We start from the raw sequence: 20,000 nt of genomic DNA on the forward strand, positions 1-20,000 counted from the left end.
TCCCCGGAGATGTCTGAGCCCGCTGCTGCTAACACGCACACACGCACACGCATCAAACCAACCCTCTTCTGTGGTAATGTGTTCAATATTTCCACCATGCTTGTTAGACTGATGCAGGCCAGTAAATGTGATTGCACAAAGTTGACTTTTGACCTTCAGGACTTAAAATGTCATTGGCTCAAGCACGGTCACAGAGACCTATCATGTCTCCTGCAATTTTGTGTTTATCTACCTTGGGCATCATCATGACTGCTGATTGGTCGGTTCCTGGAGGGGACACACATGTAAGAAAGTATTAGTTCCATTCCTAACCAAACGTGAGAGAACTCTTATTGAGTCATGAACGGCTCCACTGGAGCTACGAGGCCCCGCAGACGTTTGAGAATGTCTGACTGACAAACGTTCACAGTGTGACATCATTTCCTGTCAGATTTAAGATCAGTGGCAAAGAGCTTTGACGCAGTGTCTGACTGCTGCTTGGCTGCGTCTCACAGCAGGTCTGCCAGCAGCTTCCCGCTCAAAGCCACGGCACCAAGTTCTGGATGCCAAGCTTGTCGGGTTAGCTTGCTAGCTTGTGTCATGCACAAGTGATCACAGGAGGAGAAATCGTTTGCTTCTGTCTGGTTTGCCCAGTTGCCCAAACCAGCTTTGGAATGAGGTAGGACTGCCCATCTTATTAACATAAGTATGCAGAAATCCACTCATAAATGGATGCACAAATCTCTAAATACAGATATGAACACCATACGTGTGTGTGTGTGTGTGGGGGGGGGGGGGTATACTTACCAATGAAATAAATAATGAAGTCAATAAATGTAGAAATACAGAAACAAATTTACATATAAAAGCAGAGATGCACGAATTCAAAAATAAGTAAATGTAAAGGTAGAGACAGCTTTTATTAACAGAATGTATTTATTTTGGTTATTTATGTATCTAATTATTCATTTTTGCCACGTGATGCCTCATTACTATCAGTATAACTACACCTTTGACGGGACGCTCAGTGGTCCTTCTGCTTCTCTCTATGTTGATTTACATGTGCGGTTTCTGTCTGGGTGACGACACCTTTGAGTCACCTTTCCTCTACATTTCTGAAACGTTTTATTTTTTTGAAGAAAACAAATGTGACTCTTTGTGAGGCAGTTTAACGTGTTGACCTGTAGACGAGTTCAAAACCTGAACTGCTCTCCAGGTTATTATCATCCAAACCACAACCCAACAAGACTGAACTTTTCCTCTTTGGTTGGGTACATAGGATGGGTGGGTGTATAGTACAGTATAGTATTTATAGTATTGTAAAGTATAGTGTAGTATAGTATTGTGTAGTATAGTATAATGGAGTATATTACAGTGTAGTATAGTATAGTGAAGTATAGTATAGTGTAGTATAGTATAATGGAGTATATTATAGTGTAGTATAGTATGGTGTAGTATAGTATAGTGTAGTATAGTATAGTGTAGTATAGTATGGTGTAGTATAGTATGGAGGAGTATAGTATAATGGAGTATATTACAGTGTAGTATAGTATAGTGAAGTATAGTATAGTGTCGTATAGTATGGTGTAGTATAGTATAATGGAGTATATTATAGTGTAGAATAGTATAGTGAAGTATAGTATAGTGTAGTATAGTATGGTGTAGTATAGTATGGAGTAGTATAGTATAATGGAGTATATTATAGTGTAGTATAGTATAGTGTAGTATAGTATGGTGTAGTATAGTATAATGGAGTATATTATAGTGTAGTATAGTATAGTGAAGTATAGTATAGTGTAGTGTAGTATAGTATGGTGTAGTGTAGTATAATGGAGTATATTATAGTGTAGTATAGTATAGTATAGTATAGTATAATAAAGTATAGTATAGTGTAGTATAGTATGGAGTAGTATAGCATAATGGAGTATATTACAGTGTAGTATAGTATAGTGAAGTATAGTATAGTGTCGTATAGTATGGTGTAGTATAGTATAATGGAGTATATTATAGTGTAGTATATTATAGTGTAGAATAGTATAGTGAAGTATAGTATAGTGTAGTATAGTATGGTGTAGTATAGTATGGAGTAGTATAGTATAATGGAGTATATTATAGTGTAGTATAGTATGGTGTAGTATAGTATAATGGAGTATATTATAGTGTAGTGTAGTATAGTGAAGTATAGTATGGTGTAGTGTAGTATAATGGAGTATATTATAGTATAGTATAGTATAGTATAGTATAGTGAAGTATAGTATAGTGTAGTATAGTATAGTGTAATATAGTATGGAGTAGTATAGTATAATGGAGTATATTACAGTGTAGTATAGTATAGTGAAGTATAGTATAGTGTAGTATAGTATGGTGTAGTATAGTATAATGGAGTATATTATAGTGTAGTATATTATAGTGTAGAATAGTATAGTGAAGTATAGTATAGTGTAGTATAGTATGGTGTAGTATAGTATGGAGAAGTATAGTATAATGGAGTATATTATAGTGTTGTATAGTATAGTGTAGTATAGTATGGTGTAGTATAGTATAATGGAGTATATTATAGTGTAGTATAGTATGGTGTAGTATAGTATGGTGCAGTATAGTATGGTGCAGTATAGTATGGTGCAGTATAGTATGGTGTAGTATAGTATAGTGTAGTATAGTATGGTGTAGTATAGTATGGTGCAATATAGTACGGTGCAGTATAGTATGGTGTAGTACAGTATAGTGTAGTAAAGTATGGTGTAGTATAGTATGGTGTAGTATAGTATGGTGCAGTATAGTATGGTGTAGTATAGTATGGTGTAGTATAGTATGGTGCAGTATAGTATGGTGTAGTATAGTATAGTGTAGTATAGTATGGTGTAGTATAGTATGGTGTAGTATAGTATGGTGTAGTATAGTATAGTGTAGTATAGTATGGTGTAGTATAGTATGGTGTAGTATAGTATGGTGTAGTATAGTATGGTGCAGTATAGTATGGTGTAGTATAGTATAGTGTAGTATAGTATGGTGCAGTATAGTATGGTGCAGTATAGTATAGTGTAGTATAGTATAGTGTAGTATAGTATGGTGTAGTATAGTATAGTGTAGTATAGTATGGTGCAGTATAGTATGGTGTAGTATAGTATAGTGTAGTATAGTATGGTGTAGTATAGTATGGTGCAGTATAGTATAGTGTAGTATAGTATGGTGCAGTATAGTATGGTGCAGTATAGTATGGTGCAGTATAGTATGGTGCAGTATAGTATGGTGTAGTATAGTATGGTGTAGTATAGTATGGTGCAGTATAGTATGGTGTAGTATAGTATGGTGTAGTATAGTATGGTGCAGTATAGTATGGTGCAGTATAGTATGGTGCAGTATAGTATGGTGTAGTATAGTATGGTGTAGTATAGTATGGTGCAGTATAGTATGGTGTAGTATAGTATGGTGCAGTATAGTATGGTGCAGTATAGTATGGTGCAGTATAGTATGGTGTAGTATAGTATGGTGCAGTATAGTATGGTGTAGTATAGTATGGTGCAGTATAGTATAGTGTAGTATAGTATGGTGCAGTATAGTATGGTGCAGTATAGTATAGTGTAGTATAGTATGGTGCAGTATAGTATGGTGCAGTATAGTATGGTGTAGTATAGTATGGTGCAGTATAGTATGGTGCAGTATAGTATGGTGCAGTATAGTATGGTGCAGTATAGTATGGTGTAGTATAGTATGGTGCAGTATAGTATGGTGTAGTATAGTATGGTGCAGTATAGTATGGTGCAGTATAGTATGGTGCAGTATAGTATGGTGCAGTATAGTATGGTGCAGTATAGTATGGTGCAGTATAGTATGGTGCAGTATAGTATGGTGTAGTATAGTATGGTGCAGTATAGTATGGTGTAGTATAGTATGGTGCAGTATAGTATGGTGTAGTATAGTATGGTGCAGTATAGTATGGTGCAGTATAGTATGGTGCAGTATAGTATGGTGCAGTATAGTATGGTGTAGTATAGTATGGTGCAGTATAGTATGGTGTAGTATAGTATGGTGTAGTATAGTGATTGAACATTTTCAAGTGCTTTGTCTGCTTCTAAGGTTTGTGCTCAGTGAGCAGAACCACATCCTGGCACGATGAAGCGGTGGCCCTGGAGAAGACGCATGGTTGTGTGCATGTAAATCTCACAACTGCTGGCGTGCAGGGCTCTGCTCAGCTGCTGGACCGCCACCTCTGCATTACCTCACATGACTGACACACAAAAAGGGATTATTCTAGAAACCCCCGCTTTGTCCCACAAACACATGTGGAAGCTGGGTAACAAGCGGTCAGTGGTGGGAAAATCCTGAACACAATCAAATGAAGAGTGGTGTTGGTCCACGTTACCTTGGGGAGGAAAAGCGTCATGTCTGTACGTTTGTCTTCAGGGCTCTTCAGCCTGAGCAGCACCTGGAACAAACACATCCAGTTTACAACCACACACAAGATGCTGGCATAAAAATACCATGTTAGCTTCACCATTCAAACACTCTCTGACCTCTGACCTCAAATCCTGATGGGTTTGAAAAGAATATTCTTTTTTAGAAGGGGTCAAAATCAGATCTAGAGCAAAGGGTTGATGGATGTCCAGCTTTACGACAACCCTTCAATGAATCATGAAACTTTCATTTTTACTTAAAATCTTATAAATCAGTAAATCAAAATCATTTTATCAACAGATGACAGCGAAAGTCATGTGACCAACAGTCAGGTCTTGAGTGTGGGAACTGGAGGATGTTTTAAGCCTTTAAAATCAATGGTGGAGGTTAGAAACACATCTTCAGACTCTTGGAAGCAACACAGGTTTTTAAGACTCCACCATCACCGGTCTGGTGTTTACTGGCGGATCTGATCTAGAACTGAACTTCCACCATCCACCGGTCTGGTGTTTACTGGTGGATCTGATGTAGAACTGAACCTCCACCATCCACCAGTCTGGTGTTTACTGGTGGATCTGATGTAGAACTGAACTTCCACCATCCACCGGTCTGGTGTTTACTGGTGGATCTGATGTAGAACTGAACCTCCACCATCCACCGGTCTGGTGTTACTGGTGGATCTGATCTAGAACTGAACTTCCACCATCCACCGGTCTGGTGTTTACTGGTGGATCTGATGTAGAACTGAACCTCCACCATCCACCAGTCTGGTGTTTACTGGTGGATCTGACGTAGAACTGAACCTCCAACATCCACCGGTCTGGTGTTTACTGGTGGATCTGACGTAGAACTGAACCTCCACCATCCACCGGTCTGGTGTTTACTGGTGGATCTGATGTAGAACTGAACCTCCACCATCCACCAGTCTGGTGTTTACTGGTGGATTTGACGTAGAACTGAACCTCCAACATCCACCGGTCTGGTGTTTACTGGTGGATCTGATGTAGAACTGAACCTCCAACATCCACCGGTCTGGTGTTTACTGGTGGATCTGACGTAGAACTGAACCTCCAACATCCACCGGTCTGGTGTTTACTGGTGGATCTGATGTAGAACTGAACCTCCACCATCCACCAGTCTGGTGTTTACTGGTGGATTTGACGTAGAACTGAACCTCCAACATCCACCGGTCTGGTGTTTACTGGTGGATCTGATGTAGACTTGAACCTGCTGATATATCCAGCGACTGGGAACCACACACCTGATCTCAGGTCTCTGACCTGGAGATGAAGGAACCAGAATTTCTACTTTGGGACCTTTTATGGTAACTTATTCCTGTACAACTCTTTTGGGTTCATTACAATTTAAGCAACACTTTTTCACAAGCATGACTTTGTATTTCCCTGAACATGTTTTACAGTTTTAAAAACAAGAGTAAACACGTGGTAAACAGATGTATTTTCCCACTTTAAAATATGCACATTATATCTGAATTGTGAGCAGCTCCAGTCTTGATCTCTGCTGGTGCCCGCCTGCACTGAATTATTCATGTTAAATTGTGTCTGACAGGCTTGCTGAAACATTTTAAGAGGGAGCTGAGGTTTCTTTCCTCAGGAGGACACAGACACAGTCTGACCTCTGCAGAATTTATCCTGACACATCAACCCGTAAACAGCAAGGTCAGGTTGATATGTCAGGTGGGGTTGGGCTACTCTCAGGGCTCCACCAGCCCCAGCCTGGCCACCTGCATGCCACCAGGCTCCAGGTCATGTGGGACATCTACAGTCAGAGCATGCACAAGCAGTGGTCATCCCATGGGTTAAGGCTAATGGCTAAACGCTAGCATGTGATGTTTGAATTGCACATAAATTAATGTTTGCTGTTTAATCCCTTGATTCACATTTTACAACAAGCTGTTCACACTGGCTAACGGTTAGCTGCATTGTTATCTATTAACTAACCGCTTAATAACATGAATAAATGCAACTCAAACGTGCTGTCCATTGCAGCACTAACGGCTAATTGTTTGGACAGTTTGACACTGGCTGGGACTGTGCGAACATAGGACACTTGTCAGCTTTTTGGTAAGGCACTGAGCTACTTTATATCCAGTTAGCCAGTCTAAAGTAGCTAGTTTGAGATTCGTTATACCTGGCTTGCTTGTGTAAACTATTCAGTTAGCTCGTTTGAGATTCTTTATACCCAGCTGGCTAGTTTAAACTATTCAGTTAGCTCGTTTGAGATTCTTTATACCCAGCTGGCGAATGTAAACTATTCAGTTAGCTCGTTTGAGATTCTTTATACCCAGCAGGCTAATGTAAACTATTCAGTTAGCTCGTTTGAGATTCTTTATACCCAGCTGGCTAATGTAAACTATTCAGTAGCTCGTTTGAGATTCTTAATACCCAGCAGGCTAATGTAAACTATTCAGTTAGCTCGTTTGAGATTCTTTATACCCAGCAGGCTAGTTTAAACTATTCAGTAGCTCGTTTGAGATTCTTAATACCCAGCAGGCTAATGTAAACTATTCAGTTAGCTCGTTTGAGATTCTTTATACCCAGCAGGCTAGTTTAAACTATTCAGTTAGCTCGTTTGAGATTCTTTATACCCAGCTGGCTAGTTTAAACTATTCAGTTAGCTCGTTTGAGATTCTTTATACCCAGCTGGCTAGTTTAAACTATTCAGTTAGCTCGTTTGAGATTCTTTATACCCAGCTGGCTAGTTTAAACTATTCAGTTAGCTCGTTTGAGATTCTTTATACCCAGCTGGCTAGTTTAAACTATTCAGTTCGCTCGTTTGAGATTCTTTATACCCAGCTGGCTAGTTTAAACTATTCAGTTCGCTCGTTTGAGATTCTTTATACCCAGCAGGCTAATGTAAACTATTCAGTTAGCTCGTTTGAGATTCTTTATACCCAGCAGGCTAGTTTAAACTATTCAGTTAGCTTGTTTGAGATTCTTTATACCCAGCTGGCTAGTTTAAACTATTCAGTTAGCTTGTTTGAGATTCTTTATACCCAGCTGGCTAGTTTAAACTATTCAGTTAGCTCGTTTGAGATTCTTTATACCCAGCTGGCTAGTTTAAACTATTCAGTTAGCTTGTTTGAGATTCTTTATACCCAGCTGGCTAGTTTAAACTATTCAGTTAGCTCGTTTGAGATTCTTTATACCCAGCTGGCTAGTCTAAACTATTCAGTTAGCTCGTTTGAGATTCTTTATACCCAGCTGGCGAATGTAAACTATTCAGTTAGCTCGTTTGAGATTCTTTATACCCAGCTGGCTAGTTTAAACTATTCAGTTAGCTTGTTTGAGATTCTTTATACCCAGCTGGCTAGTTTAAACTATTCAGTTAGCTCGTTTGAGATTCTTTATACCCAGCTGGCTAGTCTAAACTATTCAGTTAGCTCGTTTGAGATTCTTTATACCCAGCTGGCTAGTCTAAACTATTCAGTTAGCTCGTTTGAGATTCTTTATACCCAGCTGGCAAGTCTAAACTATTCAGTTAGCTCGTTTGAGATTCTTTATACCCAGCTGGCTAGTTTAAACTATTCAGTTAGCTTGTTTGAGATTCTTTATACCCAGCTGGCTAGTTTAAACTATTCAGTTAGCTCGTTTGAGATTCTTTATACCCAGCTGGCTAGTCTAAACTATTCAGTTAGCTCGTTTGAGATTCTTTATACCCAGCTGGCTAGTCTAAACTATTCAGTTAGCTTGTTTGAGATTCTTTATACCCAGCTGGCTAGTCTAAACTATTCAGTTAGCTCGTTTGAGATTCTTTATACCCAGCTGGCAAGTCTAAACTATTCAGTTAGCTCGTTTGAGATTCTTTATACCCAGCTGGCTAGTTTAAACTATTCAGTTAGCTTGTTTGAGATTCTTTATACCCAGCTGGCTAGTTTAAACTATTCAGTTAGCTCGTTTGAGATTCTTTATACCCAGCTGGCTAGTCTAAACTATTCAGTTAGCTCGTTTGAGATTCTTTATACCCAGCTGGCTAGTCTAAACTATTCAGTTAGCTTGTTTGAGATTCTTTATACCCAGCTGGCAAGTCTAAACTATTCAGTTAGCTCGTTTGAGATTCTTTATACCCAGCTGGCTAGTTTAAACTATTCAGTTAGCTTGTTTGAGATTCTTTATACCCAGCTGGCTAGTCTAAACTATTCAGTTAGCTCGTTTGAGATTCTTTATACCCAGCTGGCTAGTCTAAACTATTCAGTTAGCTCGTTTGAGATTCTTTATACCCAGCAGGCAGCAGCAGCCCAATGTATGAATATGTCACACAATTTGAAGGAAAACTGATTTTGAGAGCAATGGGGCAGAGAAGTTTGACTTTTCGTTTCCTCTATATTCATCCGCTTCAGGAGAGCTTCCTCCAGTACCTGACACACAGCTACAAGCTGGCAAGAGTTTGTTCAAGATAAACAGTGCAGGAACAGATGTACGGAGCTCGGAGGACGAATGGAATGACGCTATTCTCCTTATTCACAAACTGGTATTCCATCAAAATGATGCTGAAACTGTTAAAAGTGCTGTTTCATGCTTTTAAAAGCAAATTTTACTTCATTCAGTGTTTAATAATTAAATTGGGTTTAATATAGATGCCAGCATTTCCATCCTCCAGCCTTTGCCTCCAAGGAAACTGGGACATTCAGAGACTTTCAGATGTTTGACATTACAAGACAAAGCTGGTATTACATTGTGTTGCTATCGACATGATGATGATTCAACCTGTCTGAGGAATGGAGCGGCCCGTAGTCGGCAACAAATCAAGCATTTGGCCTTCAGAGGCGTGAGTGTGATTTCAGATTGAGTTGAGCGAAGCGTCTGAATGACTGCGTCCATGTTGTGTGTCTTCACTATTTCTGACTGATTGGAGGCAAAAAATGAAAATCCAACATCCTCCTCGTCAAGACGGTCATGTAAGGCGTCCTGCTTCAGTCCAGGTGACGCCACTGCTCCTAGGAGCTAAAAATAGAAACTGGCTGTTCAGAGTGGGTCTGAGCTTCACGTGTCAGAACCTCACTCTGGTTCTCTGCTAGAACCTGAGAGTATTTGAATGGAGTTCTGCACAGTGACTCTTCTTATGTCTACCAAACACCCACAGTGAAGCCTTGTGTCTATTTTCAGAGTCAGGTTTTATTTCCAGGAACGGTTGCTAGGCGATGATGCTGGCAAGAGTTTGATCTGAAAAAAACCTTCTCCATCTGACCGCTGCTTTGACTGTTATCAGGCCCCTCATCACATATTGGGTCCAAATATATCAACTGGCGGGGGCCATCTCAGCACACCACAGCTTTTACCTCCCGGTTAGCAGCACTTCTTCATGTTCTGCACCTTCTGTTGAGAGATATTGTGGTTTCATGAGCATTCAAACCCAAGAAATCGGACCCAGCATCTGACACCGTAAATATCCTCTCAGAAATAATTAGAAAAGGTAAACATCTATTTACACTTTGCTCTTCTTTGCCACTTTTGTTGCTAGATCATGTCGTGTTGTCCATGTACAGTTCCCACAGTTGGTGTGGCTTGTTGTCTGTTTGTTTCGGTTACTAAAGACTCACTCAGCAGGTCTGCCTCTGAACCTCTGTGAGTCTGCTGGGACAAGAGATAACTCAGTGGAATGTTGGGAGATATAAGAGGGTTGCTAGGTTACCACCCCCAACCGTCCAATCAGCTGGCAGAAATGTGAAAGAGACAAAGAAAGAGATGCTGCACTAAAATAGACCTCCCACCATCACACCACCCTGTCACAAACACAAGCAGAGGTCACCAACTTGACTAAACCCCACCTGGCTGACATGCCTGGGGCAGTAAATCAAACCACCCCACAGCTCAGCAGGTATTCAGTGAGATCATCTAGCAGATTTTGCTTTGTCTACAGCAGCCAGAGACTTCCTACATTTCCCAGAATTCCTCTCAACCTCCCCCCTGTGGAGGATGAAAGAGCCGCTGAAAATAAAACTGCTCTGTTTGAGGCTAGCAGCTAACACCAGAAGCTAACCGCCATGACGACAGTGTGTTGACTGGTGGTAGTCAAACTCTGTCCTTAACAAATGTAACATTATTGCTCAATTACACTTTAGTTTCCTCTTAAAAATGGTTAATACTCACTGCTGTCATTGTTAGCATGTTACAGGGTCATGAGCTATGGAGGCTGCTGCCAGATAGGCTGTTTTGGAAACTGCTGATCTGCTGGGATTTTCACTCACAACCAACTCCAGGATTTACAGAGACCGGGCTGAAAAATATCCAGCAAGTGCCAGTTCTCTGGGAGAAAATATCTCTTTACTGTCAGAGGTCAGAGAAGAGTGGCTCGAGCTGGAGCTGATAGCAAGGCAACAGTCACAACTGAGGGATGCAGAAAGGCGTCTGTGAACGCAGCACACGTGGAATCTTGAAGCAGACGAGCTCCAGCAGCAGAACCACACGGGTTCCCCTCCTGTCAGCTACGAACAGGAAACTGAGGCTACTACATACGCCAGCTCACAGAACACAAGACAAGACTGGTGGAGCCGGGACCCATCCGGGCCACCAGTGGTTCCGCTGCTGCTGGTGGGGTCTCGTGAGCTGAGCGAGGTTTGGCTTTTAGCCAACACTCTCTGCTGTCTACTGGTCTGCACTGCTGCGGAGGTCCTTCACTACACCAAACGACAAACTCCAGGCCGGCAAGCGTAGCAACGTACCCGCTGCGAGTGACGAGTGCTGGCAAAGAGTTGGCGGAAGTCTGAATACACAGGACCACATGACGGATGACACCTCCACAAACAAGACTCAGACATGATCAGAACCATTTCATCTGAAGCACCTTTAAGGAAGAGACTCGTCCAGATGATGAGTCTCCACATTCGATGGAAACGCTCAGGTTCTGAATTCAGTATTCAGGATGAAGGAGTGACACAGCGCCATTATGACCAGCTGAGTGTTCGATATTAGCTGTTTTTAGTTGGTTGGCATCTTCTAGGTAAATAAAAGAAATTTTCAAATGCAGCCAAAAAGTCAGTGTTCAAATAAATGTTAAACTCCAACCCACTTTGCTCAATAACAAGCAAACCAAACAAATCAGAGGTATTTGAGTTGGCGATGGAGGTGAAGTTTTCTGATTGTCTGACTTGTCCAGTGCGCTCTCTCTCTCTCACTCTCTCTCTCTCTCACTCTCTCGCTCTCTCTCTCCGTCTCTGTTTGGATGAAGAGACGTAAATTATCTCGTTAATATAATGAAGGCTTGTTAGTAGCGGTCACTGCATTTTTCACACAAACAAAACCCAGGGCTCCTGAGAGCGTGCAGACCTTCAGCTCCTGTTTCCAGCTGCCACACACGCTGCTCGGCTCTTTGTGGTGTCACAATAAGAGACAAAATCAGGCCACATGAATGTGTCTGCACGCTGGGCCTCTTATTTTGGTGCCACTCTGGTGCATTCGGGGGCTGCAAGACATTTCAGACTTCATTTCAATACGTGAAAGGCATTGCAATAATAACTTTTGTTGTCAGAAAATCAAAAACATCTAAAAGGTTGAATTATTCAATCAAAATTGATTTATGAAGCTCAAAATTACAAATCAGTATTTTGTGATTGAGGGGCTTTTCATGGGTTCGTGAATATTTTTGAGCCACCACCGGAAACTGGAATAGAAAAATCAATGGAGAAATTCCCTATGGACGGATTCTTCCAGTCGAGGAGCTCAGATTTGCCACGGTTCCCTTGGTTTTCTTTTGGCTGCAGAGTAATTTGTTAATTATTATTCTCATACATTAGCCTGCCTCACTGCTAGCAGGCTGCTGCTATTATGGCATCAGTCTGACGATTGTTTCTTTTCATTGAATTACAAACTGAGTTCCAAAGTGGAGAAATGTTACCAGAGATCTAAACCAGTCAGCGTTTCTAACAGCAACCTGGTCCAGAGACACAGAAGCCTCTCAGCTGTCTTTTATTCCAGTTTGATGGCGAATAGTTGGAACGATTGTCTTGAACAGTCAAATCTGAGTGGACTGATAATTCTGACTCAGGCCAGACCCCCTGGTTTACATCGGACCTTCCAACTGTGTAAACCTGTGTGGTTTCCTTTCAACTAAAGAAGAACCAGCAGTCGGCTGAGATGGTGGCCCAGTTTTCAAGAACACCGCTTGTTTCTGGTTGCTACTGCGGACCTGATTTACAAGATCGGAAAAAACACACTGGTCTGTAAGAACACTAAGAACGTTCCAAATAAGTCCGAGGGATCTGACAGTTAGCTCGTTCAGGAGTCGTCATTGGACACGTTCTCCATTTGCCTAATAACCTGCAGTTTCACCTGGGAAAGACTACAGATCCTCCGTTGAGAACGCCGGCGCTTCCTGGACAGCGTCGTCTCGTCTGCTGAGTTGTGACACAGCAAAATGTGAAGTGTGTTGGTGCCTGAAGGTGAAAGTGGGTCAGAGACTGAAAACTGCTGAGTCACAGCGTCACATTCACAGCTCCGACTCATTCAGATCCGACTTCTAGTGAAGCTTTGAATGTACAGCGGTTCCAGAGCAGCACGTTTCCAGTAAATTCATCCTCACACAGAGTGACACGTTTGAGTTTGTTTGGGTGGAAGAAATGAAGAGACGGGCAGAGAAGAGAAGAGCAGAGAAGAAAAGGGAAGAACAGAGCAGAAAAGAGAAGAGAAGAGCAGAGAAGACAGGAGAAGAGAAGAGCAGAGAAGACAAGAGAAGAGTAGAGAAGACAAGAGAAGAGCAGAGAAGAGAAGAGCAGAGAAGAGCAGAGAAGACAAGAGAAGAGCAGAGAAGAGAAGAGCAGAGAAGACAAGAGAAGAGCAGAGAAGACAAGAGAAGAGCAGAGAAGAGAAGAGCAGAGAAGACAAGAGAAGAGCAGAGAAGAGCAGAGAAGACAAGAGAAGAGCAGAGAAGACAAGAGAAGAGCAGAGAAGACAAGAGAAGAGCAGAGAAGAGCGGAGAAGAGAAGAGCAGAGAAGACAAGAGAAGAGAAGAGCAGAGAAGACAAGAGAAGACAAGAGAAGAGAAGAGAAGAGCAGAGAAGACAAGAGAAGAGCAGAGAAGACAAGAGAAGAGAAGAGCAGAGAAGACAAGAGAAGAGCAGAGCAGACAAGAGCAGAGAAGAGAAGAAAAGGGAAGAGCAGAGCAGAAAAGAGAAGAGAAGAGCAGAGAAGACAAGAGAAGAGCAGAGAAGACAAGAGAAGAGCAGAGAAGACAAGAGAAGAGTAGAGAAGACAAGAGAAGAGCAGAGAAGAGAAGAGAAGACAAGAGAAGAGCAGAGAAGACAAAAGAAGAGAAGAGCAGAGAAGACAAGAGAAGAGCAGAGAAGAGAAGAGCAGAGAAGAGCAGAGAAGACAAGAGAAGAGAAGAGCAGAGAAGACAAGAGAAGAGCAGAGAAGAGAAGAGCAGAGAAGACAAGAGAAGAGCAGAGAAGACAAGAGAAGAGCAGAGAAGACAAGAGAAGAGCAGAGCAGACAAGAGAAGAGCAGAGAAGAAAAGGGAAGAGCAGAGCAGAAAAGACAAGAGAAGAGCAGAGAAGACAAGAGAAGAGCAGAGAAGACAAGAGAAGAGCAGAGAAGAGCAGAGAAGACAAGAGAAGAGCAGAGAAGAGCAGAGAAGAGCAGAGAAGAGAAGAGCAGAGAAGACAAGAGAAGAGCAGAGAAGAGCAGAGAAGACAAGAGAAGAGCAGAGAAGAGCAGAGAAGAGCAGAGAAGAGAAGAGAAGAGCAGAGAAGACAAGAGAAGACAAGAGAAGACAAGAGAAGAGCAGAGAAGAGCAGAGAAGACAAGAGAAGAGAAGAGCAGAGAAGAGCAGAGAAGACAAGAGAAGAGCAGAGAAGACGAGAAGAGCAGAGAAGAGCAGAGAAGACAAGAGAAGACAAGAGAAGAGCAGAGAAGACAAGAGAAGAGCAGAGAAGACAAGAGAAGAGCAGAGAAGAGAAGAGAAGAGCAGAGAAGACAAGAGAAGAGCAGAGAAGACAAGAGAAGAGCAGAGAAGACAAGAGAAGAGAAGAGCAGAGAAGACAAGAGAAGAGCAGAGAAGAGAAGAGAAGAGAAGAGCAGAGAAGACAAGAGAAGAGAAGACAAGAGAAGAGCAGAGAAGAGCAGAGAAGACAAGAGAAGAGCAGAGAGGACAAGAGAAGAGCAGAGAACAGCAGAGAAGAGAAGAGCAGAGAAGAGCAGAGAAGATGAGAAGAGCAGAGAAGAGCAGAGAAGACAAGAGAAGAGAAGACAAGAGAAGAGCAGAGAAGAGCAGAGAAGACAAGAGAAGAGCAGAGAAGACAAGAGAAGAGCAGAGAAGACAAGAGAAGAGCAGAGAAGAGAAGAGCAGAGAAGACAAGAGAAGAGAGGACAAGAGAAGAGCAGAGAAGACAAGAGAAGAGCAGAGAAGACAAGAGAAGAGCAGAGAAGAGCAGAGAAGAGAAGAGCAGAGCAGAGAGGACAAGAGAAGAGCAGAGAAGACGAGAAGAGCAGAGAAGACAAGAGAAGACAAGAGAAGAGCAGAGAAGACAAGAGAAGAGCAGAGCAGAGAAGAGCAGAGAAGAGAAGACAAGACAAGAGAAGAGCAGAGAAGACAAGAGAACAGCAGAGAAGAGCAGAGAAGAGAAGACAAGACAAGAGAAGAGCAGAGAAGACAAGAGAACAGCAGAGAAGACAAGAGAACAGCAGAGAAGAGAAGAGCAGAGCAGAGAAGAGCAGAGCAGAGCAGAGAGGACAAGAGAAGAGCAGAGAAGACAAGAGAAGAGCAGAGAAGAGAAGAGAAGACAAGAGCAGAGAAGAGAAGAGCAGAGAAGAGCAGAGAAGACAAGAGAACAGCAGAGAAGAGCAGAGAAGAGAAGACAAGACAAGAGAAGAGCAGAGAAGACAAGAGAACAGCAGAGAAGACAAGAGAACAGCAGAGAAGACAAGAGAACAGCAGAGCAGAGAAGAGAAGAGAACAGCAGAGAAGAGCAGAGCAGAGAGGACAAGAGAAGAGCAGAGAAGAGAAGAGAAGGGCCTGCAGACACAGCAAAACACTGAGAGAAGAAAAAATCCAGCAAGTTGTAAAAATATGATATAAATGATATCATGTCTCAAACGTGCCATAATAATAATTACAGGTGATGACATCTTTGGTGGTAACAGTTTGAACGATGGACATTTACGGTGAGAAATATCATGACGGGGGATTCTTGTCATGATGCGTCAGCTGATACAAGATGGCGTTGAGGTTTCATCTTCGACTTGAAACGAGGTTGTTTCTATCATGTGATGACAAAGAAGGCATCACATCTAAATCCCTTCTCATGCACACAGCGTGAAGGAAACACAACCTTAGCTAGCTGGTTGCTGCTGTTGCTAACGCTAACGCTGCAGGGATGGAAGTGAAGTCTGCTGTTTTCCTGATCTGGTTCTCTATGTGGAGGTCATGTGATTTTCTCCTTTGTGCTGCAGTAATTACTGTGGCCACTAGAGGGCATCTGCCACTTCACTGTAAGACTTAAACTCTGGAGCCCGAACACCTGCCGTCACCGCTCAGCTATCGCAGGGTTAGAGCCCTCATCACCAGACGCTGGGAAAGTACAAACACTGATCGAGGCTCAGAGGTTGAATTTCAGCAAATCACAAGATGCTACAGCAACCCTGTGTGCGTGCGTGTGTGTGTGTGTGTGTGTGTGTGTGTGTGTGTGTGTGTGTGTGTGAACTGACAGGCTCTTATCAGGCCTCACAGACATGTGACCACACCCGCATCCTTAGGGCAACGACTGCTGCAGATGACATCACAGCCTCAAGTTGACAACTTGCTCATGTTTGTCATGATGTTGTGATTGACAGACGTGAGCGAGTGTGAGCGACGTCACGTCCCTCCTTAAGACTTCCTCCATCTCCTCCCACACTCTCCCTCTCTTTTGTCAGTCTTCCCTTTCCCACCTTCCTCCCAAGTATGGGGGTGTGTCTCTGCAGTCGGAGCAACCCAAGCACAGCTCCCAGCTTCACCTCAACCACTCCAAACTCTGTCAGTGTTGGTAGTTTTGCTGCAGCTCCATATTCAAGCTGCTTCCTCATTTTTCACAACTCTTCTCCTTGGCAAACTTTCAATCATCCCTCCTTCCTCCTCTATTTCCCACTACCTTTCCTACGCCACTGTCTTCCTCCTTAACACCGTTGTAGTTCTCTACCAACTGCTGTTACTTTCAGATAAAACTGAACATCAACGCTTCTTACTTTGTTGCCATGACGACAGCATCAGGCCTCCATGGAACATTCTCAGTCCTGAGGTTCTGAATGCGAGACGTTCTGAGTCTCATATTCGGGAGTCTGACAGGCTGTTGTTATGATGTCATGAGCCTGCATTTCTGTAAACTCAACCTCCGGTGTCAGCTGACTGACCTCGACTCGTCTAAACCTAAGAGTGAATCAGTGATGGTGGATGCTTGGCGCGTGAGAGCCAGTTCATCCCAGTACTGTTGCCATGACAACAGAAACACCTGGCGTGGGGCAGGTTCACGTCGCATCAGCACATCTGTGAGAAGAGGTGGGCGGTGACGTCACAGGGTTGGAGGGCATGAAGCTCCTCCATCTATCATATCAGGAAACTCAACTTCACACTCTTGCAGGACAGACGCCGGCGGCCCCCACTGCCACCAGGAGCCAGCCAACATATCACCCCCCCACCTCCCGCCCGACTGCCTGGTGCAGCCAGAGATAAGAGCGGAGGCCTCCAGGAGTCTGACACAGTGGGTACGTCCCACCAGCTGGTTAACGTGGCTGGGATGGGGGGTGCATTATTGCCTCGCCGGTTCATCCTCTGAGGAGTAACAGTAGCATCGGTGCACGTCTGCAGCGCAGGTCACATGACTACGTGATGACGCGGACTGCCACCCTCACATAAATCCAGCTCGTGTGAGCCGCTACAGGTGCGGCCACATTCTACAGACTAAACACGTTTTCTTTTTACAATTCTAGTAAAATGTTTTCAATCAAAATTCCAAAGTTACATCATAAATTTGATCAGACTGAAGTCAAAGTAGATGATTATCAATCGTCAACTATTGATGATTATACTTCATATTATGAAGTCAAATGTGATCACAGCATTTGAGTACAGAACGCTCTCTCTCACGCCATCAAACATGGACACTAACGCACTGTGTTTCCATGGCGACGTGAACATGACCAACGCCATTTTTGGGGCGATAAACATTGAAGGATTTAAAAACATACTTTTTGGTTTTGTTTTACTTCGCTTGGTTTTGAAAGCAAAAACCTGCATTTAGAGGCCGAGGACCGGCTGAGCCTCTCAGTGACGACTTGGTAAACCGGAAGCGTCCCGCAGCGCAGGAAGCGTCACCACGAGGCCCACCGTCACGGGACGCCTCTCCTCTGCAGGTCTCTGGGCCTCCCGGCTCGCTGTCCCTGAGCGAGTCAGCGAGCCGTGGGCGGCCTGTGCTCTGCACACATGAGTCATCTTCACTCTTATACAACAGAAACTTTGCTCCTCTGAGACGCAGCCGCAGCAGAAATAGATGCTTGTTGGCTTCCTCGGCTTCAGTCAATATTTAATTAATCGATCACTTAAAATCAGCTGGAAAAGCAGGCACAGTCAGCTGCGAACTGAGACGCAACAAAATCAGAACCAGATGCTTCAACAACAGCGCCAACACGGCTCATCCACTCGTGTCCACTCCTCCACAACCTGGACACGAAGATCGGCTCAGCGACACCCGCAGCAGCCACGCACCGGCGCTTCCTGACGTCTGGAAGTCCTGCTAGCAGTTAGCATCAAGACATGGCTGCAGCCAGTTTGATTCAGGAAAATGTCTCAAATGTTAACACTTTAAACATCATGTTCGAATTTTACTGAGTTTTTTTCTTAGGTGAGTGGGTGTTTCCGAAAGTAGCTGTCAATCATGTGAGCGTCATCAGCGTGGACACCTGCTGAGCAGCTAATTAGCAGTTCAGAAGCGCTGAGAATGCTGGGAACCAGAGTCGAACAGAAGGCAGTTTCCTTTGTAGCCCGTTTGTCCCAAAGGGCTTCATGGCATCATGACCACATCCTCTGCCCTCAGACAGACCACATTACTTTACTGTTGTCATTAGCGATGTAAACACGTAGTCATCCGTTATTTAGTTACTTTTTCTTATTTTACAAGTCATGTGATACTGCAAAAAAAAAAAAAATCCCAAAATGAAAATCTAAGTACCTTCCGCTTCGTTTCTACGAGGAAACTACCGGGGAACATCTGGAAGCACCTGACAGGTGAGGCCACCGTCCATCAACGTACGGAAAAGGCCTTTCAGTGACCATGTAACAAGTTACTTTCTCAGTCGGAAGCGCTGAGACGTAACGAGTTACTTTCCAGAGTAACACTGTCCACCCCTGAGCAGACCGAAGGAGCTCCTCGTCGCACTGGGAGACGCGCAGGAGCGTCCACGCTCGAATCAAACTGATATTCAGAAACAAAATGTAGAAGCAAGAATGTTGTCGGGGTCCTGGTCAGTCCGCCTCACGGTCACAAGTTCTCATCATTGATTGGATATCAGAGACGTCATCCGATCTTATTAGAGACATCAGCACGTCACGGGGAAGCTTCCAGGCAGCCCGCCAGATGTTGTGCCGCTGGCCGGGTGGCGGCGGGTTACATAAAACCATCCTCTGCTCCTTAATCCCCCCCCCCCCCCCCGCCGCCTGCATCATTCCGCACAATCATATCTGATAATCGGATCGATACGCTGATATTGATCCACAACTCGCCGCTGTGGCTGCGCGACCGCAGGGGGAGACGAAGCCTCCCAACGGAGGAGGAGGAGGCGGCCGTCGGAGCCTCTCCGCCCCGCCGCGAGGCACCGCAGCCCGGCGTGTCACTCCACCGGCTCGACCGGACGAGGCGAGGAGCTGCCGTGGTCCCGCCACAGACACCGGCGTGCGTCCCGCCAGAGTCCCTGCGCGTTTAGCGAGAAGACGAGAACGTGAAACATTTGAACAACTTCAGCGGTGCGTTCCTCCCCACGTCAGCGGCACTGACCGCATCACGGCGAGTATCCGGAGCTGGAATCAGGCGACGCTTGACCTGGTCACGTGGGACAGGAAGGTGAAGCTCTTACCTGAGATGTTGATGTCGGAACCATCCAGCTGCTCGACTGCTTCTGTCCGCGCGCCCTCCCCAATATAGAGTGAGCGAGCGTGTGTGTGCGTGTCTGCGCGTGTCTGGACGACTCCATTTGCGGCCGCGGGGGGGGTGGGGGTGGGGGTGAACAACATCATACTTAACCGTCGATTTCATCCACCGAAGTGGTTCGAGACTGAGTGACCAGCTGACCGATTTAAGGAAACTTTTTAGAGAGAGAGCCACAGATATTCAGGCAGATCAAGAATTTTTGAAGCAACTTTGGTAACACAAAGAGGTTTGTAACCAACTCTCAGGATTTCCCCAGATAGTTTATCCTGAAAGTGTCTTGCTGTCCACTGTCCCGAGTCAGCCTAGCCAAGACACGCCCCCCCAGGCTAGTTAGCTTAGCACGATGATGGATTTGTTCCCTGGACCAAAATGGGTGCCAGGTTTAAAAAACAATATCTGTCTTGAACATGACTATCTTGCTTTTAAGGGAATCATAAATTTATGACAGTGAGTAAACTTGTTCTTCTTTTGTGAGATCCAAGCGCTACATCCTCCC

At 43.9% G+C, this 20,000-nt stretch overlaps 1 protein-coding gene and 1 long non-coding RNA gene across 2 annotated transcripts in view; one reads left to right on the forward strand and one right to left on the reverse strand.

Annotated features, from left to right (window-relative positions):
* The window catches only part of LOC147259607 (dematin-like), a 28,746-nt gene extending 9,214 nt beyond the window's left edge, over nt 1–19,532 (reverse strand). Inside the window, 4 exon segments of the mRNA XM_086205670.1 lie at nt 1–28; nt 233–267; nt 4,343–4,405; nt 19,431–19,532. The exon segment at nt 1–28 is cut by the window's left edge and continues 56 nt beyond it. Coding sequence (XP_086061796.1) covers nt 1–28; nt 233–247 — 43 coding nt within the window. The 5' untranslated portion in view covers nt 248–267; nt 4,343–4,405; nt 19,431–19,532.
* LOC147259608 (uncharacterized) lies at nt 6,238–12,081 on the forward strand. The gene is made up of 3 exons (XR_015116330.1): nt 6,238–6,458; nt 8,735–8,865; nt 10,500–12,081. It is a non-coding gene; the product is annotated as an uncharacterized LOC147259608 (long non-coding RNA).
* Nucleotides 19,533–20,000: the final 468 nt, after the last annotated feature.

The sequence above is a fragment of the Aulostomus chinensis genome, chromosome 6 (assembly GCF_037954235.1).
Source record: "Aulostomus chinensis isolate RoL2024-O1b breed Wild chromosome 6, RoL_Achi_v1.0, whole genome shotgun sequence".
In the NCBI taxonomy this organism is placed as follows: domain Eukaryota; kingdom Metazoa; phylum Chordata; class Actinopteri; order Syngnathiformes; family Aulostomidae; genus Aulostomus; species Aulostomus chinensis.